The 22,315-nt window shown below is 39.1% G+C and overlaps 2 protein-coding genes, 1 long non-coding RNA gene and 1 pseudogene across 14 annotated transcripts in view; 3 read left to right on the forward strand and 1 right to left on the reverse strand.

Moving 5' to 3' along the window:
- Positions 1 to 18,218, forward strand: part of CFAP70 (cilia and flagella associated protein 70) — an 89,617-nt gene extending 71,399 nt beyond the window's left edge. For all 9 annotated transcript variants that reach the window (XM_059901125.1, XM_059901127.1, XM_059901132.1 and 6 more), the window contains 6 exons: positions 1,328 to 1,480; positions 1,998 to 2,159; positions 2,807 to 2,896; positions 8,048 to 8,149; positions 16,514 to 16,561; positions 17,911 to 18,218. In XM_059901125.1, coding sequence (XP_059757108.1) covers positions 1,328 to 1,480; positions 1,998 to 2,159; positions 2,807 to 2,896; positions 8,048 to 8,149; positions 16,514 to 16,561; positions 17,911 to 17,991 — 636 coding nt within the window. In that variant the 3' untranslated portion in view covers positions 17,992 to 18,218. The remainder of the gene's footprint in view (positions 1 to 1,327; positions 1,481 to 1,997; positions 2,160 to 2,806; positions 2,897 to 8,047; positions 8,150 to 16,513; positions 16,562 to 17,910) is intronic.
- LOC132351170 (uncharacterized) lies at positions 117 to 19,339 on the reverse strand. 4 transcript variants are annotated; one of them, XR_009498113.1, is made up of 6 exons: positions 19,253 to 19,329; positions 16,693 to 16,840; positions 15,872 to 16,076; positions 14,106 to 14,136; positions 2,866 to 3,064; positions 117 to 2,144 (listed from the first exon to the last, which is right to left on the reverse strand). It is a non-coding gene; the product is annotated as an uncharacterized LOC132351170 (long non-coding RNA). The 4 variants fall into 4 exon arrangements; XR_009498114.1 differs by lacking the exon at positions 15,872 to 16,076; XR_009498111.1 differs by lacking the exons at positions 15,872 to 16,076; positions 16,693 to 16,840 and having other exon boundaries at positions 19,253 to 19,335.
- Positions 10,626 to 11,282, forward strand: LOC132350858 (ADP-sugar pyrophosphatase-like; annotated as a pseudogene).
- A 13-nt stretch (positions 19,340 to 19,352) lies between the features above and the next one.
- MRPS16 (mitochondrial ribosomal protein S16) lies at positions 19,353 to 20,989 on the forward strand. The gene is made up of 3 exons (XM_059901134.1): positions 19,353 to 19,566; positions 20,000 to 20,260; positions 20,747 to 20,989. Exons 1-3 carry the CDS (start codon positions 19,554 to 19,556, stop codon positions 20,878 to 20,880), a joined length of 408 nt encoding a protein of 135 aa, XP_059757117.1. The 5' UTR covers positions 19,353 to 19,553; the 3' UTR covers positions 20,881 to 20,989.
- The last annotated feature ends 1,326 nt before the right edge of the window (positions 20,990 to 22,315 follow it).

Below are 22,315 nucleotides of genomic sequence, written 5' to 3' on the forward strand. Positions count from 1 at the left end.
CAATGGAATAAACATTCAAACATGAACTACTCTCTGCAGAGAGCATCAGGAGACCTCACTGCAAGTCTGCTCCCTATAGAATACCAGCAAAGCAAAATCAGACTCTGAGTCATATGTAGCCTGATGTTACTTTATTATGGGAACTCATGTTATATGAGTGTTGTGGGTTCACAGGAGCCTAAGCACACCCTTCTTCCCTTCCAGGTTCTGAACCAATTGGAAACAGATACACAGTGCTATATGGGGGGATAAAAATACTAATTTTTTTTGGTATAACTGGGCTGGATATGTGACTGGTCCCAGATTTGATTTACCCATGCAGTCACAGGTGGAACAGATGGAGAATTGAAGTCTCCTCCCAGAGAAGAAGAGCATCCTGTAAGGTCTACCTACCACATAGGAAATTAGAAACATATCCATGAAGCGAGCAGTAAGAGAGCAAGATCCAGGAGGCAAGAGATTTGGCCCTCAACCTATAGAGTGCATGCCCCACTTGAGGGTGGCCAACTCAAGATAGGGCAAGAATTATGAACTAGGTGGGAGTGGGCCACATTAAACAGGAGGCTTTAATATACTAACCTTTCACAATAGAGAAACAGGCTCTCTGTCTCCCTAATTAAATAAATCACTTTTCCCCCATGTCCAAGAGTCAGAACGCAGGTTGAGGGAACAGCTGCAGAGCCTCCCCCCCAGTATTTTCCTAAGAAGGTATCATTATTAGTGGAAGTTTCTATATTATAGGCTGAGATGAGAACAGAGGGAGAAGAAGGGTTTCCCCTCTTCTTAGCAAGTACCTATGACTTTGTCAAATTTGCAGGCCTTATATCATATTAAAAACAAAGTATAGCCCAAAGTATAAAACTGGTGAACATAACAAATGCTTGAGAGTGTGTCAGAAACAAACATTTATGTTTCTAAGATCCTGAGTCTAGAATTTTAGAAAGGGAGGTTTTGCCTCACTCTAAGTTTCCTTATAAATACAAATGCCTGAAAATGTTACCTCGTATGAAAATGGGGTGGTTGATGAAATGCCTTTGTCTGCTACACAATAGGCTAAAACTCATCTAGTATGACCAGCAAGACCAGAATTATACAGTACTGTAGATAATTCACTTGGAAATGTTACTACATGAATAGCTGGTAACGGAACCATGATATGCTGAATGTTTATAATTCACCTCTAACCTTTTGAAATTGATAATCATTTCATTCTATAATATTGTCTTTATTATTTATTATCAGAGACATAATCTTCAACCGTGAGAGCTATGGAATTGACACCATGCAGTCATTTACATGTTTCTTATAATCTGATTTTTCCTTGCAGTATGTACACAGAGTGCTTGCACATGAGCTACTATGCCCTCATGGAGGCCCCAGCTGTGAGTATTACTTGGTGCTGGCCCAGACACACCTACTCAAGAAGGATTTTGCTAAAGCAGAGGAATACCTTCAACAAGCAGCCCAGATGGACTACCTGGTAATAACTTTTGCTAGAGCGTCTTAAGTTTAGTTTGGAGAAGGGACAAGTAGGCCTTCTTAAAGGTGGTGATGCCATATCACAGGTAGATTTCTGGTTATCAAAGCTGGGGGTTATCAGCTGTTGGTAAACTCATTTATCTAATTTCCTTCCATTTGTTTTTCTTAATCAATCATGACTTTTACAAAGGACAGAGAAAGGATAAGGACAGCTCTTTAGCAGACACCTTATCTATTTCAAGTTTCCTGAACTTCTCCTTTCTCATTGTGAACATCATCATGGTTATGCATGAATATTTTTCTTAATATTTTCCCCAAAGACAAAATGGCTTTGAAGAATGCAAGAAAAAAATGAAAGGGCAGTCCTAGAACAGTATCTCCCAGTGCAACTGAATGGCCTTCTTTCTAATTTGCAAAAGAACATGGACTTCATGTAAATTTAAATGTTAAACAAAGATCATTAATGTACTTTTAAATACCACCTCATTCCGTGTACTACTTGTTCTTCACTTTCTTAGAACCCTAATGTCTGGGGCGTGAAGGGCCATCTCTATTTTCTGAGTGGAAATCATGCTGAGGCCAAGGCGTGCTATGAGCGAACCATTAGTTTTGTAGTGGATGCTTCTGAGATGCACTTCATCTTCCTGCGACTGGGGCAGATATATCTGGAAGAGAAAGAGGTGAGGAATAGAGATGGGGAGTAACTATGTAAATCAGGTCATTGTCTGGGACCTGATTACAGTTCAAGCATTAACATCCATCTTTGTGGAGTAAGAATAGTAATATGATAATGACACTTTTACATCCAAAGGTAAAGTGACTTGCCCAACATCAGATAACCAGTAATTAATAGAAGCAGGATTCAAACCCAGGCAGTCTAGTACTAGAGTCTGTGGTTTTAACCATTATGATACTAAAAAAGTTGTTAAGAACTCAGTAAGTGTTATTTTAGCTATTATTTTAGCTTTCTTTTATTAAAAGTAGTAGAAGCATTCTTAGCTTGACCTAACTAACAGAAAGGTACCACTCTGGTCGGGGATGTTGATAATGGGAGAGGCTATGCATGTGTGGGGACAGTGGGTAAATGGAAAATCTCTGTTCTTTCCTCTCAATTTTGCTGTGAACATAAAACTTCTCTTAAAAAGTTGTCTTAAAATATATATATATTTTAAAAATATATATATATAAAAACATATATATACATAATCCAAGGACTCATCTAACTTAGATCGGTGTGGAGTACAATTACAGAAGCCCCATGGTTATCCTAGCAATGCAGTGTTTGAAGCTTCCAGATCAATAGCTTAGTGGTGCTTTCTTTCTACAGTACGAAAAGGCAAAGAAAACCTACCTGCAAGTCTGTAAGAGGTCGCCTTCATGCCTTACCTGGCTAGGACTGGGAATCGCCTGTTATCAGGTAAGAGGATCAGGTCTTGAGACTAGCCTGTGCATACAGCCGACCTTGACTCCTTGGCCTTCCAGGAATCCTGGGAGTTTGGATGATGGTAGGAAGGCTATCAGGGCAGTCTTCTCTAATGAAAAGTTGCTCTTCAAAGCTGTTCAGTAAACTGAAGGTCAATCTGAACTACAAAAATAAAACGTTCTTTAAAAATCCCACAAAAACTGAAGCATGAAGCTATATAATAAAAAATTTCATGTTATTTGGTACATGAGCTTGTAATTTTATGATGTTATCTGGAAGAGAAAAGTGATATGGGATATAAAGAATCTACTCAATTAAATTAAAGAAACTAATTGATACTTATTAAGCTCTGTGTCCCTTCTGTATTCAGGAGGAGTTGCTACAGCTTCTGGTAGATCTTTTGTTCCACTGCCCCTAAAAACTCTTGTCACCCTTCCCTCCTTTCCTCTAATCTTTGAAAGAGGCATGCATTCTTCTGTTCTTGTCTAACTTCTTCATGTGTATTCTTGATTCTATCCCTCTCCTTTTCTCCTAATCCCTCACTTTCTTAATATTTTCTTTCTCTTTGATTTACATTTTTAAGCTTTCCTTCCCCATCAGCTCTTTCCCTGTACTTTCCCCCTTCTTATTAAACAATAACAGTAACAACATCCCTGGTTGTTACCCTTAACCAAAAGAATTGTTTACATTCCTTGTCTCCTATTCCTCATTGCTGTTTTTTTAACCATAAAGGTAAAATATAGTTATAGAAATTTGGATGATACAAAATATGAAGAAAACATAAAAGTATCCATAATCCCCACCACTCAGTGATAACCACTATTAACATTTGAATGCATTTCCCTCCAGTCTTTTTTCGTACGTATATGCAAGTAATTTTTTTTTAAAGTTCTTTTATTTATTTATTTATTATTTTTGGCTGCACTGGGTCTTCATTGCTGCATGTGGGCTTTCTCTAGTTATGGCTAGCGGGGGCTACTCTTCGTTGCAGTGTGCGGGCTTCTCATTGCAGTGGCTTCTCTTATTGCAGAGCACGGGCTCTAGGCGTGTGGGCTTCAGTAGTTGTGCACGTGGGCTCAGTAGTTGTGGCTCGTGGGCTCTAGAGCACAGGCTCAGTAGGTGTGGTGCATGGGCTTAGTTGCTCCGCGGCATGTGGGATCTTCCCAGACCAGGGCTTGAACCCATGTCCCCTGCATTGGCAGGCAGATTCTCAACTACTGCGTCACCAGGGAAGCCCTGAAAGTAATTTTAATGTATAAAATTGTAAATAATATATTTACTGCTTTGTAATCTTTTTTTCTACTTAACAGCATAGCATTGGTACCTTCCACATAATCAAATAGTCTAAAACATAAATTTTTTTTTTTAAAGAAGGATATTTATTTTACTTTTTTTTAAAAAGGAATTCCTTTATTTTTATTATTTATTTATTTATTTATTTATTTTTGGCTGTGTTGGGTCTTTCGTTTCTGTGCGAGGGCTTTCTCTAGTTGCAGCGAGTGGGGGCCACTCTTCATCGCGGTGCGCGGGCCTCTCACTATTGCGGCCTCTCTTGTTGCAGAGCACAGGCTCCAGACGCGCAGGCTCAGTAGTTGTGGCTCACGGGCCTAGTTGCTCCGCGGCATGTGGGATCTTCCCAGACCAGAGCTCGAACCCGTGTCCCCTGCATTGGCAGGCAGATTCTCAACCACTGCGCCACCAGGGAAGCCCCTAAAACATAAATTTTGATAACTGCATGGTAGTCCCTGGTTTGGATGCATAAGTAAGGTTATCATGTAATTTATCATACAAACCAGGACACTTCTGAGAATGAAAAGGGTGATATTAATAATTACACTGGGACACAGGGAGTGTCCCAGGCCAACCAGGACATGTGATCACTTACATAGAAGCCATATGCCCCCACTACACCTTCCCAGAAAGGATGTAAAACATCTGTAGCTGTTAGAAACCTAACAGCACTTCAAAAGAACAAGAAACCAACTGTACAAACTAGTCAGCATGAATCATGCTTCTATTTGTTTTAAGTAGCATAAAAAATACTTTCATTGATATAGAAACTCAAAAAAACTTGGGTTAAGTCCTACTGCTAAGGTATCCAAGTAATCTCTGCCCCTCAGTCAATGTTTTAGTCATGCTACACCTATGTGTGGATATACCATATCTATTTGACCAACCACTTATTATTGGACATGTCATTAGTTTCTACATCTATATATTATAAATAAAGCAGAAATAAACATTCTTAAGACATAAATCTCTGTGCTTAATTTTGTAATTTCCTTAGGATACATTCATAAAGAATGTAGAAAAATTTTTAAGTATAGTGTCAACTCACTTTCTAGAAAGACTGTAAACTGATTTATATTCTGCCAGGTGTGAGAGTCCATTTTACTGTTAAGTCATGAACAATGGGCATTATCATTTTCCAATTTGATATATATCTTAATTTACATTTTCATCACTAATGAAGTTGAAATCATGTGAATTATCTGTTCATTTCTCAGGTACCATTTACCCTTCAATTCCTTGCAATTAGGTGTATACCCCTTAACACTTTGCTGAAACTTCTCTGATGGCGGCCCCCTATAACATCCTAATTGCCAAATGCAGTAGACCCTCTGATGAAGTCTCTGTGGCACTTAACCCTGCTGACTGCCTCCTTCTTGAAACCCTCTCTTCCCTTGACTTCCACAATATTGCATTCACATCTTTCCAGTTCCGCGCCTTCCTCTCTGGTGTCCTTCTCAGCCTTTTTTGCTGGCTCCTAGTCTTTTACCCATCATAATTGTTGGGTCCTCCTGGGTTCTATAGCCAGCTCTTCTCCTGTCACCTTACTTCTTCTCCCTAAGAAATATCATCTACCCCAGTGATCTTAACTACCAATTTTGCCGCGATGAATCCTAAAGCTTCAGTTCATAACACTTTTCATGTTCTGACCCTTATATCAAACAATGTAATAGACAGCTCCATTTGATGGTTCCCCAGAGACCTCAAAATGTACATATCCAAAATATAACCTAACTTATCTCAGAAGGATTCTCACATTCCTTAAGCCTGTACCTTCTCCCTGTCTTAGTAAATGGGACTATAATGAATCCAGTCAACCAAGCCAGAAACTTAAAAACTATCCTAGGGCTTCCCTGGTGGCGCAGTGGTTAAGAATCTGCCTGCCAATGCAGGAGACACGGGTTCGAGCCCTGGTCTGGGAATATCCCACATGCCGCGGAGCAACTAAGCCCGTGAGCCACAACTACTGAGCCTGCGCGTCTGGAGCCTGTGCTCCGCAACGGGAGAGGCCGCGACAGTGAGAGGCCCGCGCACCGCGATGAAGAGTGGCCCCCACTCTCCACAGCTGGAGAAAGCCCTCGCACAGAAACGAAGACCCAACACAGCCAAAAATAAATAAATAAATAAATTTATTTAAAAAAAAAAAGTCTTAGCCAGTATCTTCTTTAATTAAAAAAAAAAAACAAAAAAACCTATCCTAGTCTACTTCTATTACTTTTAATTAGGCATCAAATATCCTATTGATTTTGTCTCCTAAATGTCTGTTGGGTCTACTGTCTCCTCTCCATCCCTATTTTTACTGCTCTAATTCAAGCCTCATCCCTTCTTTACCTACTAGGGTGTTCTCCTGTCCTCCCTCAATTCATCTCCTGCATTGTTATCAGAGTGGTCTTTAAAATATGCAAATACCAGGTTACTTCCCTATTTAAACTCCTCAATGACTACCCCTTATTTCAGAATAATATTCAGATTTTTTTTGAATGATCTGGTCTCTTCCTAACTCCTTGGTCTTATCACTTCCTTTGTTTTCTCTCTTTTCTCTCTTATCTCTCTTGCTTTCTCTCTGTCTCTCCCTTCCCTCCCTTCTCCAGCCACACAAGCATATTAAGAGTTTCCTGAGCATTCCATGCTCTCTGAAGCCTCTGTGCCTCTGTATATGAAGTTCCTCTTACCTGGAATGCCTTGAAGTATAGCTAACAGACTCCTATTTATCCTTCAGGATTGACTTCAGCAGTGTTTCTTCTCTGAAGCCATCCCTTAATCTCAGGGTAGAATTATTCCTCTTTTCCTTTGTCCCTCCACTAGATTATTTATATATATATATATACTTTTATTATAGAAATGCTTATTTTCTATCAGAGCTCTTTATGTGTTTGAGTTTTCATTTTGTCTGCATTTTTTACGTATATGTGAATTCTTTGGGCAAAAGTTGTATTTTTTCTTTTTATTCCAAGTGTCTAGCATACTGCCTGACACAGAGTAAAATAAATCCTTAGCAGATATAGGTTGATTAAATAGTGAATCAATATCTCTGAGACATTTAAAGTGTGGACCAAGGTATGGGCATTGCTGAAAGGCCATTCTTCATATTGTCTTGGGCCTAGAAACCAGTTATTTTATTTTCTGAAACAGGAAAAATGAAGAACGATTTTACTGGGGAGAGAGAGGTATCTTATCCTTTCCTTAGGTGGCCTTTTGGAAGATTTTACAAAACAAACTCACAGTATTAGGGAGCAGCAATGATATCCATGTGCCCAGAGCTCAGGGAACACCCTAGAATCTCTGAATGTTGTATTGATTGCTCAAGATTGTGCTGTCAATAACTCATATTAAGGGAAGGAGAAGCTTTCTGAACAATAGTATTTTGATGGGCTAATAGGACTTTAACTTAAGAAAGGGATGTACAATGTAAAACTACAAATGTATCTGACAGCCCACTGTGTATGGGGAAATCACTGAATGAGGCACACATGATAGTGAATACTTCTGGTTTTCCAACCCTGGCACCTGAAGCTCCATGGTTCATGGATGCCCTGATGGGCCTGCTATAGAGAGAAGGGAGAAGAGAGGGGTGTAACTCGAGAGCCCAGCAGGCAGGGCTCCAGATTCCTGTACCTGACTTTTTAATCAGAGCAGTTCTACTTTTTCTCATTCATATATTGTAACACCACCACATACGATTTTGTTTGAAGAAAGAGTTCTGTTGCTAAAAAATTTTTAAGTTGAAAATTATTAGTATGGGTCACATATACCAATGTTATTTGGACATAGCATTTTCAGCTAAACAGATTCCAGCTGGCTTAAGTGAAAACTACTTTGACTTAACAAATCACGTTATCTTCTTTTCCTATCAAGCTGGATGAGCTCACAGAGGCTGAGGATGCTCTCTCTGAAGCCAATGCACTGAACAACTACAATGCTGAAGTATGGGCATATCTGGCTCTGGTCTGCCTGAAAGTGAGTGATTATTATCCTTACACAAATGCCCTTGTAGAGCAGAGAGGTGAGGGACCAAGTAAAGAAAGAGATAGCGGGAAGGCCATCAATGCATGATAGTTGAGGTTTGATGAGCTTCAGATGTGGTCATTATACTGGTGATGAAGGAGAGTTCATGTCTGGGAAGCCTCTGCTTAGGATGTGCTTGAAAATCATATACTTAGGTGTGTTTGTCTGGAAAGGAGATTCTAAAAATGGGAATGAGGCACTTGGGTTTGGTGGTCTCAGGTGAGTGGTAATGGGGTGGATTGGAGTTGACTGTCATTGGGGTTTTCAGATGGGGTGGGCTCCCTGAGCTGCTCAGCAGGCCCCAGCCCAGGCCACACAAACTAAGCCCAGCCCAGTGTGTGCCCTGACTGAAGATAAAGGAGCATGTATGGATCAGATCTTGGTCGGGGGTTGCAGTTAGGAGATGTGCAAGGGCTGTGCAGTGGGATGGCAGATTAGACTTGGGGAAGGTGAGAGATTCTCCTTCTGCTCTCCTCAGCACCACTCTGCCTGCCTTCACTCTCATGTTTAGGACCTCAAGTCTGGGATTGTATAGTCATTCTATTTATGCTCTGGATCTACAAAAATGTCATATATGGTCTAGAAAAGCTATATAAGAATCTAATGATAAAAAGAAAGGCAAAGTAGACTATAAGGGTGTAGCCATAAATGAATTACCAACAATAGGAACAAAAGAAATCTCTGATAGACTGAAGTTATTTTCCCAAAAGAGCCCATCATTTAAAAAATGCACTGGATGCTATGAAGCATCTTCTTTGTAATTGTCTCTAACATTTTTCTTTGAGACCAGAATTCAGACAGATGGTTTAGCTATTCAGACACATAGTTTAGATATTTACCTGATACTAATCAGGAAAGACATGGTATTTATATTTAAAATGTATTTAGTTATATTTAATGACCTGAGTTCCTTTTTCATTAAAGTTGTTTTCATTTTAAAAAAATTAAAAATGGGAGTGATATTGTATCAGAATGTAACAAGGTCAAAGACCAGCAAAGGAGATACTCTGCTAGTGTTTCTGAATCTTTCCATCCTGTTGAACTGCTGGCTGAGGGTGCTTATCCTTGAAATAAATGGGAAATTGTGTGTGGGGGGGTAACTGTGGGAATTGTGAAAGCTGCTTTACCTATAGAATATAACCCTCCCATAATTAAAATAACTTGCTTCAATAACTTGCACATTAGCCTAAGATTCAAGTTGGGAATAAAGAAAGTGGCCCTCAGTTTTCCATTGGCCAATACAACACAGAACTGACAGGGAATATTGTGATTATAAGAGAAACTAACAGAATAAAAATTACTGGACTTTCTCTTTGGAGTAAATATCAATATGAGAAATACCTGAGTTCTTACCCCAGCTGTGCCACAACCAGCTGTGGGATACTGGGGAAGTTACTTAAACTTGCTGGGCCTCAGTTTCTTCATCTTTAAACTAAAAGGGTTAAAATGGAAGATTTTAATACACTTCTCTCAGAAACTGCTAGATCAAATAGGGAGAAAATTAAGAATGTGTAAGATTTGAATAAAACAACAAGGTTGAGCTCAAACACTAATTATATAGCCCTGTACTTAATCATAGAATACATATTCTTTTGAAGCACAAGTGAATTATTCATAAAGGTTGACCATACGCTAGACCACAAAGAGAGCTTCAGTGAATACCTATAGATCACACTTCAGTAAAATTATAAATCAACAACTAAAAGATAGGCCAAAAGACTCACATACATTTGTAAACTTAAAAAGATGTTTCTAATTAATTCATAGATCAAAGAGAAAATCATATACAATTTCTTTTGGTAGGCAGAGTTCTAAAGATGAACCCCCCAAGATTATTTCCTCAAACACTAATATACCACAAAACAAGCCCCAACAAATTTAAGAGGATAGAAATTATATCAAACATTTTTTCCAGCCACAATGGTATGAAACTAGAAATCAACTATAGAAAGAAAAATGGGAAAAAGAACAAACACGTGTAGACTAAACAACATGCTACTAAAAAAGCAATGGGTCAGTGATAAAATCAAAGAGGAATTCAGAAAATACCTCGAGATAAATGAAAATGGAAACACAACTTTCCAAAATCTATGGGACGAAGCAAAAGCAGTTCTAAGAGGGAATTTCATAGCAATATAGGCCTTCCTCAAGAAACAAGAAAAGTCTCAAATAAACAACCAAACCCACCACCTAAAAGAATTAGAAAGAGAAGAACAAACGAAGCCCAAAGTCAGTGGAAGGAAGGAATTAATAAAGATTAGAGAGAGCAGTAGCACCACATCTCCTCCAACTATGGTCTCAGACCCATGCTTTCACCTCCCGCCCCCCACAAGCCCCCCCGCCCAAAGGAGTACCCATCCCTTTGTCCCATGCCTGGGAGTAGTGTGAACTTCTTGCCTGGGGACTATAAAGACTAACTCGTTTGAAAATGGGAAAACAAGAACCAGCAGATTCTTCTCAAAACACCAGTCTATTATTTCAGAAGAGTTAATTTCAGAAGGAAAATGGGTCAAGCTTGATAAAACAACTTACAGGGATCTTACTGGTAAAACAAGAACTTGGGAAACTGTGAAGTGGACAACTAGGAAAGGACAGTCTGCTGATGGTGTGGCCGGTTATCCCAGTGCTTCAAAGAACCCTTCATTATGAATGTATCATTCTGGTAAAGCAGTTCTGACCACCACTGGGAGGCTACTGCTTAGAATTCCCTGTGGGTCTCATTGATGACAACGAAAGCCTAGAAGCAGCTGCTCTTCGGGAGCTAGAGGAAGAAACTGGCTATAAAGGAGATGTTGCTGAATGTTCTCCAGCTGTATGTATGGATCCAGGTTTGTCAAATTGTACCACACACATCATGACAGTAACTATCACTGGAGATGATGCTGAAAACCTAAGGCCTGAGCCAAAACCAAGAGATGGAGAATTTGTGGAAGTAATTTCCTTCCCAAAGAATGACCTGCTGAAGAGACTTGATGCTCTGGTAGCTGATGAACATCTGACAGTGGACGCTAGGGTCTATTCCTATGCTCTGGCACTGAAACGTGCAAAGATGAAGCCATTTGAAGTGCCCTTCCTGAAGTTTTAAGGCCAAAGGGCAGTGGCCATGTTTCTGTAAAAAGAACCACCAGACCTCCTTCACTAAGACTTTGTATTCAGCTTAGTTTTAATGTAGATTTGAAATTAGCTTTTTCATAAAATAAAAGCAACACCGAATGCAAAAAAAAAAAACATCAGAGATGAAATAAATAAAATAGAGATAAAAAATAATAGAAACGATCAATGAAACCTAGAGTTGGTTTTTTGAAAAGATAAAAAAATTGATAAACCTTTAGCCAGGCTCACCAAGAAGAAAAGAGAGAGGACCCAAATAAACAAAATCAGAATGAAAAAGGAGAAATAACAACTGATACCACAGAGATACAAAAAATCATAAGAGAATACTATGGACAGTTATATGCCAACAAATTGGACAAACTAGAAGAAATGGACAAATTTCTAGAAACGTACAACCTGCCAAGACTGAGTCCAGATGGAATAGACAATTTGAACAGACTGATCACTAGAATTGAAATTGAATTTGTAATTTAAAAAACTCCCAGCAATGAACTGGGAGATTGGGATTGACATATATACACTAATATGTATAAAATAGATAACTAATAAGAACCTGCTGTATAAAAAATAAAATAAAATTAAAAAATTAAAAAAAAAAACAAAAAAAAAACTCCCAGCAAATGAAAGTCCAGGACCAGACAGCTTCACAAGGGAATTCTACCTAATAAATAAAGAACTAATACCTGTCCTTCTCAAACTATTCCAAAAAATTGAAGAGACCAGAACACTCCCAAATTCATTCTATGAGTCCACCATTCACCCTGAGACCAAAACCAGACAAAGACATTACAAAAAAAGAAATTACAGGCCAGTATCTTTGATGAATATAGATGCAAATGTCATCAACAAAATATTAGCAAACCAAATCCACCAATGTATAAAAAGGATCATACACCACCATCAAGGTGGATTTATTCCAAGGTCACAAGGATGGTTCAACTTTTGCAAATCAGTCAATGTAATATACCAAATTAACAAAAGGAAGGTTAAAAATCCCTTGATAATCTCAATAGTTGCAGAAAAAGCATTTGACAAAAGTAAACATCCATTCATGATAAAAACTCTCATCAAAGTGGGTACAGAGGGACTATACCTCAACATAATAAAGGTCATTTTTGACAAACCCACAGCCAACATCATACTCATTGGTGAAAAGCTAAAAGCCTTCCTGCTAAATTCAGGAATAAGGCAAGGATTCCCACTCTTGCCACTTCTTTTTTTTTTTTTTTTTTAATTGAAGTATAGTTGATATACAGTGTTGTGTTATTTTCTGGTGTACAGCAAAGTGATTCTTTTTCATAATCTTTTCCATTGTAGTTTATTACAAGATATTGAATCTAGTTCCCTGTGTTATACAGGAGGACCTTGTTGTTTATCTATTTTATATACAGTAGTTTGTATCTGCTAATCCCTCACCCACACCTTTCCTCTTGGTAACCATAAGTTTGTTTTCTATGTTGGTGAGTCTGTTTTCTGTTTTGCAAATAAGTTCATTTCTACCATTTTTTAGATTCCACATATAAGTGATATCATATGATATTTGTCTTTCTCTGTCTGATTTACTTCACTTAGTATGATAACCTTGGGGTTCATCCATGTTGCTGCAAATGGCATCATTTCATTCTTTTTTATGGCTGAGTAATATTCCATTGGAGATAGATAGATAGATATCACATCTTCTTTATCCATTCATCTGTTGATGGACATTTAGGTTGCTTCTGTGTCTTGGCTACTGTAAATAGTACTGCTATGAACATTGGGGTGCATGTATCTTTTCAAATTAGAGTTTTCTCCAAATATATGCCCAGAAGTGGGATTGCTGGGTCATATGGTAACAAGGTATGCTGAAACTACTGATGAATGTTTAAGGAGGAAGAAGATATTTACATAGTCTCAAGTATTTTGCAACAAGATATTTATTAATTACAAGGGGGAACACAGTAATGCCATAGTAGAAAAACCTGGCAGATAACAATCTAAACAAATAATCAAGGTTACCATCACCATTATTGGGATAAACAGCATGTGCCTCCTAATAGAATGCACTGAGGGCAACACAACAGTGTTTTTGAGGTATTCCTGCTAAAAGTTCATAAGCTGATATAATCATAAAGATACATCAAACACTAATTGAGGAATATTTTACAAAATAACTGCCCTGTACTGTTGAGAAATTCCAATACCATGAAACAAAAAGAATCAAGAACTACTCCCAATTAAAAGAAACTGAAGACATGAATACTGAGTAAAAGGCATGATCCTGGATTTTCTTTAGCCATAGAAGGTATTACTGGGGCATTTGGAAAAATCTGAATGAAGTCTACAGATTAGATAATAGTATTATATTTGTACTAATCTCATGATTTTGATAATTGCACTGTGCTTATGTAAGAGAATGTCCTTGGTTTTAGAAAACACATACTAAAGTCTAAAATTGCATCATGTTTGCAATTTACTCTCAAATGGTTCAGGAAAAGTTAAAATATATACTTACGTATCATGTACATATGTATATATGTGTGCATGTGTATGTGTGTATATACAGAGAGGAGAGAACTATTCTTGTACCTTTAATCTGAAATTATGTCAAAATTTAAAAGATAATTCATTAAGATAACATAAATTAATACCACACTACACACCCATTAGAATGGCTTAAATCGAAAAGACTGGCAATTATTGACAGGGATGTGGAGAAACTGGAATCCTCATACATTGCTGGTGGGATTGCAAATTAGTACACCACTTTGGAAAACAGTTTGGCAGATTCTTAAAAAGTTAAATACATACTTACCATATATCCCAGCAATTCCACTTCTTGGTATCTAGTCAAGAAAAGTGAAAACATATGTCTACACAAAGATTTCTCTATTTCATTACAGCATTTAATAATAGGTAAAGATGGACACATTCCAAATGACCCATCAATGAATGGATAAACAAAATATGGTATATTTATACAGTGGAATACTATTCAGCAATAAAAATGAAATTCTGATTTATGCAACAGTATGGATGAACCTCAAAAACATTATGCTAATTGAGAAGCAAGGCACAAAAGACTATATATTATATGATACCATTTATATGAAATTAGGAAAATTATAGAGATGAAAATAGATCAGTGATTCTAGGGCCAAGGGTCGGAATGGGGATTGACTGCAAACAGGCACGAAGAAACTTTTGGGGAGTAATAGAAACCTTCTAAAACTGGATTGTGGTGATGGTTGCACAGTTGAACCTTAAAATTAGTGAATTTTATGGTACATATATTATACCTCAATAAATCTATTTTTAAAAGATTAAACAGCCCACCAAAATGAGGAATAAATGGACTGACTGTTCAATAAATAGTGGTGGAGTCATTGGCTATCCATATGAAAAAAAAAGTAGTCGTTACTTCACCCCCCACCCCGCCCACACACACACACTATTCCAGCTGGTTTAAAGGTCTAAATCTTAAAACTTTAGACTCTTTAGAAGAAAATATGGAGGATATCTCTTTGCCCTTGGGGTGTGCATGGTTTCCTTATGACTATAAAAGCACAAGGCAAAGATAAAAATATCAATAAATTAACAACTTTTAAATTGGAAATTCATGTACAACAAAAGGCACTAAAATAAAGCTTAAGGACTTTATTATAAATACTTGCAGCATTTATAACTAATAAAGGATTAATATCCAGAATATATAAATATTTCCTGCAATAAGAAAAAAACCCTACACACAATCTCATTGAAAGATGGTCACAGGATAGGAATATATAATTTGCTGAAGTGGAAATTGTAAAAGTCAATAAATATATGAAGAGAAGTTCTGCTTCACTAGTAACCATGAAAATGCAATTTATAATTATGCGACAAATTCACACCCATAAGATTGGGAAAAATTAGCTTGATATTACCAACATTGATAAGGATTGTCCTAATTGCTAGTGGATGTAAAGTGGTACAACTACTTTGAAGTGCAATATGGCATTATTTAGTCACATTCATATCTACAACTTAGCAATTTTATATATAGATACATTCCTAAGGAAAATACCAGAAAACATGTACAAGGATGTTTACTGCAGCATTTTACATAATAACAAAACAAAAAAATATTCTTTTTCAAAATTTTGCCTGTTCTGGATCCTTCCATCCTTTGGGTCTCTGCCTCCCTATGGCAGAAGTGAAACAGAAGTAATAATGATAGGAAAGGAAGATGTACTGGAAAATGCCCCTGGAATTCAGTGAACTTCAGGTAGGAACACTTCAAAGTTTAAATATTTTAGGAAAGTCTTTAGGGTAATGAAGTCTTCTGTGAACTAGTGAAAATTTACCATGGACTAGCACTAATCAGAGAATTGGACTTGATATCCTCTAAATTCCCTTCTAACCTGAACAGTCTGTGGTTCTCATATTTATGTATTTAAATTTTCCAAAGTGACTCTTAATACTGCAGCTAATTTGTTACGCACAAACTTATGAAATATACTAGTGAATTCATATTATTCTCATTTAAGTCCTACATGATTACTTCATACAAGAAAAAACTAGGAGAAGTAGTGTTCTCACCTCATATCCAGATCTGCATGGAAGTAATTCCAGTATCTGCTTTTTCTAATGCATACAGACAGGATAGACTGTAGTAGTTAAAAACCTGGACTCTGGAGCCAAGCTGCATTGTTTTAAAACCTGGCTCTTCCACTTATTAGCTTCATAACCGTGGCAAGTTATTTATCCTCTCTGTGCCCAGGTTTCTCTATCTGTAAACTGGGAACTATAGATAATAGTGGCATGTAAATATCAATAATATATTGATACAATATAAATATAAATATTAGTGGTATATATGAAAGTAAAGCACTTTAAAAATGTAAACAATTAAAACAATGTAAACTACAAAGCAAGCACTATGTAAGTATTAGCTGTTATTAACAGAATAGCTTCAGTCCTGAGAGTAACAATGACTCATGGTGCTTTCAGGAAAAAAAAAAAAGAGAGGCCAAGTTGTCTTTAAGCTTTTTGAAATGAAGGAGGGATATATATATTATATATATATGAACATCTGCTTTTCCCTACCACCTTTCATTTTCCTGCTTCCCCCTTTGAATTCAGAGGTTCTTAACTAAGAAGGTGTAAATCCTCTGCTTATGTACTTTCCCTTCATAATATTTATGACATGTCCTCATCACCAGGCGGTGCTCTTTTTTTCAGGCTGGACGGCAACTGGAAGCTGAGCAGGCCTACAAGTACACGATGAAGGTATGATGCAGATACCTCTGCTGTTCATACTGTACTGAGGTTGGTAAACTGGGGGGAAGGTGCTGGCTTAATTCAGGACTTGACTTTACAGCATTTCATGATATGAATATTTTTCTAGAGGATTTTCTTACCATCTTTGGCCATTATCATGGGGCTGCTGGGTTTGGAATAAAAACCCGCATATTACCATGCGGGATCTTTTGTTAACCTCCCTGGGCCTCATTTTCCTCGCATATAAAATGAAGGTGTTGCTCTAGTCCAGGGGTCAGCAAACTTTTTCTGTAAAGGGCAAAATAGGAAATACTTTAGGCTTTGTGGGCTACATGGTTTCTATTGTAACTACTACTCTGCCCTTGTAGTGCAAAAACAGCTATAGACAATACACCAACAAATGAGCATGGCTGCATTTCAAATAAAATTTTACTTACAAAAACAGGCAGCGGGCTGGATTTGGCTTATGGGCAATTGCTTGCCAACCCCTGGTCTAGTCTATCAGTTATGACTGCAAGTAATTTGACTTGGAAGACAGTGGCTTAAACAAATTAGGAGTTTTATTTTTCTCATCTAATGAAAAGTCCAGAATTGGTACCACAGTGTCGTCAGAGACCCAACCTCTATCTTTCTGCTTCACCAATCATAGCATGCAGTTTCCGTCCCTCATAGCTGCAAGACAGCCATTGTAGCTCCAGCTATCATATCCATGTTTCAGGTACAATAAAGAACAAAGCAGGGAAAGGACAAAGGGGCCATGCTAGCTATTTCACCTCCCTTTAAAGAGATATGACTTTACCTTACATTTCATTGGCAACAATTGAAATTACCCCTAGCTGCAAGGGAAGCAAGAAATGTGGCTTTTTAGTTGGTTACATTGCTGCCCTGGAAAGAAATGAAGATTTTGTTAGTAAAAGAAGGGAGAGAGTGGGTTTTCAGTAGGCAACTAGATGTGTCTGCTACACATCTAGATTTTAAAATTAAAGTCTAATGTCTTTGATTCCTGTGTCTTTGATTCCTTTCTCTCACTTGCCAAATGGGAACATTATTCATTAGTTAAGATATATTGGGTGATAAGGTAAACTCTTTTAAAAATAAACTTTAAGTTATTTTACAAAAAAATACACAAATTGTGAGTGTTCATACCACGTGATGAATTTTCATAAAGTGAACACATCCATGTAACCAGCACAATGTTTTGAGGTCTTTTTAATGGAGTTATTGTGAAATAGAGAATACAGGAAGAGTCAATTCCATCCTGAGGAACTATGTTCTTTAGCTGTGGTCCCGCAAATGAGGGGTCTCCACATAGGTATATCAGGTATGACATGTGTCCTTCCCTTCCTCCTCTCATGCAGCTGAAATTGAAAGATGAGAGTCTGCTTGCAGAGATCCACATGGTACAGGAGACAGTTGGCTTTGGAAATCCATCTTTCTGACATCCTTCCACCTGAAGAATTTTCTGTATGGGATACTGAGCTCCTTTCCTTCCCAGAGAAATTAAACCCTGGATGTTTCACCATATGAGGGCTTGGGATAAAGAAAAAATGATCTTCAGCACAAACTGAAACCCATTCACTTATTTCCATTGGCTATATTACTGGATGGCTGTGTTACTGGATGTTTTAGTGGTTGACAGTAAACTGGATGGCAATAAAAAAATCTAAATAAGAGATTCAGAATTCATCAGTTAAGGTATACTGAGGTATATATAAGAATATAACTCTGTGTGTGTGTGTGTGTGTGTGTGTGTGTGTGTGTGTGTGTGTGTGTATAAGTAAGGTATAGTAGCTTCATTATTAGGGTTTCCGGTGAAAGCTTATCAGGATCACTCCTAAAGGAGGTCAACTGCTAAGGTCGTTGGCCAGGTTCACTTACTGGAACTTGGGAATTAAAGCATCATTTCTAAGGTGGGCGGAAAGGAAGAATGCTGTGCTGGGTCACTGCATTAGGGCAAAGAGCATATGAGTTATGGCCAGAGCCTTTGGATCCAACAGTGAACAGAGAAGCTTAACAGACTGGTCTTTGCTGAAGGTATCTTCATGGATCTAAACCACAAGGCCTCCATGAAGAGTCCATTACCCTATAACAGATGCAAAACTCCTCACAACGGAGGCCATTTATTCTAGGGCTAGAGATGACAAAGGAACCATACCTCACCCCTGTCCTCCGGATCAGTGCACAGCAAAACCAGAAATAAAGGCTCCCCTCCTTTATTTTTTAAAGGAGGCAGTTGAAAGAATAGGAGGAAGGTGGGAGAACAGGAGGGAAAGTGAGAGGCTTATTAGTAAACACAGAAGGATAAAATCAACTCTACATTCACTTATAGTCCTTCTACTCTCAGTCCTAATGCTACCTCCTTTATGAAGTCTTTCTAAGGCACAAAGGAATTATCAGGTTCACCTCTTCCGCTCACTCCAGGACTGTGTACTGACCACCCCTAGTTACTCTGGTGTAACCTCACCGTCTCCCCTACCAGACTGTCAAGCTTCCTGGGGGCAGGGACAGCGCATCTTTGCGTTCTCGGCACCTCGCCTTGGCCCTAACTGGTGCTCGGAAAAAGTTTGCTGGAAGGATGGATTTGTGGAGCACTTCAGCACTTCTTAGCCGCTCCCACGACTGTCCAATACTCCTCCCTCTGGCAGGAACCCAAAGGCCAGTGAGGGCCGAGAGATCCCACAGCGCTCTGCTCGCACTTACCTCGGCCCCAAACTGTAGCGCCCCTTCTTTGCGGCAGTTGAGGTACGTTAAGTTCCACTGTGTTGCGGTGCGGGAAGTGTAGGGGCGAAAAGCGGAAGAGGCGGGGCGAGTGGGCCGTTCGCTTCCGGCACCGAGGCGCCCGGCCTGGGGTTGCGGAGGTTGGAGGGCGGCCGTTCCGGAACGCTGACTTTTCCTGGCCGTCCTCCGCGCCACCGAGGCGGTAGAGCGGATCCACGCGGGAGGCCAGAAGCTCCGAGGCTTCGCAACTGGTGCACAGGCCCCGGCGCCTGCCGGCTGTGCTATGGTCCAGCTCAGTGAGTGATGGGTGCCCTGGGAGACCTTAAGGGCGGTCGCGGGGGTAGGGGGCGTGCGGGACTGGGTGGAGCTGCGCTCTCGTAGACGCGCTAGAGGAAACCCGTACCTGAAACTGCACACGTTTGACCCTCTCCTCAGTGGTTTTCTTGTTTTGTTTTTAAGTTTTCGCGGAAACTCTATGAGATAAACGGCATTCATTTTATAGATGAGGCAGTTGGACTGCGACATGGTCCAGAGCCAGTGTTGAGTGCGTTGGGGGATGGCTGGAGTGCATAAGAGGAGTTTCACAAAGAAACGGTATCTAAGTCAGATTGACAAGAATTGGTTGGAAGTAAGGACTTTTCAGTGGAGGAAGGGGGCTCATTTTATCTATCTCATTTTGTCGGTTTTGTGCCCTCGATTCTTGTGTCTTAAGTACTTATTTGTCTACAGGTACTCTGCTCTGCAAGGCCTACCATGGAGGCCACTTAACCATCCGCCTTTCCCTGGGTGGCTGTACCAACCGGCCTTTCTACCGCATCGTGGCTGCTCACAACAAGTATCCCAGGGATGGCCGTTTCGTGGAGCAGCTGGGCTCCTATGATCCACTGCCCAACAGTCATGGAGAGAAACTCGTTGCTCTCAACCTGGACCGGATCCGGCATTGGATTGGCTGTGGAGCCCACCTCTCTAAGCCTGTGGAAAAGCTTCTGGGTAACTCAGCTCTAGCCTTAACTCTTTGAGGGGATTTTAAATTGAAATCAGCTCGAAGATGATGGGAATTAAAGACGATTTTCATTGTCTCCAGGCTAATCAGGACTGGAGTGAGAACTGAAATTGATCTGATTGCCATTTTGAATCTGGAGATTCCTTTTGTAGACTCCTTTATGAGACTTTTTGGATGACTGAGATTGTATGCTAAAAAATGGGAATGGTGTGTCTTGAATGGCTATCTGTCAGTTCTTTTTTTTTCCAAGTAAGGAGAATAGTGTTAGGAAGTAGACAACATCCATTGTGACCTTGCAGTAAACGGAAGGAAGTGAGTTGGGGGAAGAGGTAAAACATTTTGTTGAGTGAGGAACTTGATTTGAATCTATGTTCTAGATCAGGTCTCTGTTAGACCTCAGTTCAGTGATGCTGAGTTCCCAGGGAAACATTAGCTTATATTGTTATAATGAATGAAAATCCTGTTACTTTTAGGTCTTTCTGGCTTTTTCCCTCTGCATCCGATGATGATCACAAATGCTGAGAGGCTGCGACGGAAACGGGCACGAGAAGTCCTCTTAGCGGCTCAGAAAACAGATACAGAGGCTACAGAAACAAAAGCAAACTGACTTCAGTGATCATAGCAGTGGGAACAAGGTCAAAGTCCTCTTAAAATATTTGTGCAGAGCTCTTAGTTTTATTATATTTAGAGGTCAATAAATGGAATTTTTTAAGTCATCCATGAGACTCTGGCCTGACCTGAACAGGGCCCAGGGAGAGGTTTGTTCCTGACTGACATAGAGCTGGTATAGGTACTAATTAGCTTTTTCAGCCTTCATCTGGGGAAAGACAGTGGCTGTGGGTTGGGTTGGACTCTGGGTCTCTTGGACAACTTTACCGCCTGCTACCTTCCAGGACTTCCCTGTGTTTCAAAGTCCCCAACCAGCATGTCTGTGCCCTATCCAACTGATTCCTACTTTAATCATTTATGGTCATCCCACCAGCTCAGGAACACAGTTACTTCAGTTACTGTTTTTGTAATTGCAGATTTACATTGTCTTGTCAACACAAAATTTCAGATTTACAAAGGTAGGTTTGTTATGAGCTTTTAGGCTCTAACAACCTACTTTTTAGGAATAACTGGAAGAAAGATAATATTGTAAAGTACTCACATACATTTTTAGGCCTTTTCCGTGCAAGGTTATTTGTGAGAATTATAAGATATCATGAAATTAGGTAGGATTATCTCGTTTATAGGAGCAGAAGCTGAGGTTCAGCAGTAGAAACTTGCCCAAGGCCACATAGTTTTAATATTGGGCAGAGCTAAGAGTCAGACCCCAATGTTCCTACCTGGAGAGCCCTTTCCAACATGTCGTATTGTCTGTAGTGGGGGGAATGAGCTAAGATGAGGGGCTTTACAAAAATCCATTTAAAAAGTCAGTGACAGAATCAGGTTTAGGTATCATGATTTGGTAATACAGATGACTGGTTGTGTCCCCCAAAACCCAAAATAGGACATAATCTGTTCCACCAGAAGTGCAGCAGGATTAGATGGTTTCAGTGCACATAGGATAATACAGATTTCATAATCTGACATAAAACTAAAATATAGGAGATTTATAGAGGAGATTCTGTAGCCCTATCAATGTACCAAACTATTTTATTCTCTGGGTTTTATATTCTGAGAACAGTTACCAGCCATCTCAAAATCTGAGGTCATCAAGGCTCTCCCAGGGTTGTCACTGGTTGACTTCCACTTACTTTGGGTCGACTTTAAAGGCACAGCAGGCAGAGAGCAACTGACTTTACCTGGGTTTGATCTTGCATCTAGGAAAGAGAAATGTTTTGAAAACCATTTCAAAGTTTAAAAGATAATAATCTACCCTGGAGAGTTTGAGGTTTTTGGAGAAGCTTTAATTGGTAGAGCAGAGGAGAATGTAATTCTGGAAAGTATTGTCCAGTGAGGGGAACTGATGTGAAATGGGTATTTTGAGCTACTGAGTTTCTTCCAACTCACGTATTCACTTTGTGCCCTGGTCTATCTTTTGTCTAAGATCTATATAC

This window comes from Balaenoptera ricei, chromosome 16, assembly GCF_028023285.1.
Source record: "Balaenoptera ricei isolate mBalRic1 chromosome 16, mBalRic1.hap2, whole genome shotgun sequence".
Lineage (NCBI taxonomy): Eukaryota > Metazoa > Chordata > Mammalia > Artiodactyla > Balaenopteridae > Balaenoptera > Balaenoptera ricei.

What these genes read in the sequence shown, in the direction of transcription:
- MRPS16 (XM_059901134.1), top strand. An exon ending in GCCTGTGGAAAAGCTTCTGG is followed by an intron (nt 20,261 to 20,746) that starts GTAACTCAGCTC and finishes TGTTACTTTTAG; the next exon opens with GTCTTTCTGGCTTTTTCCCT.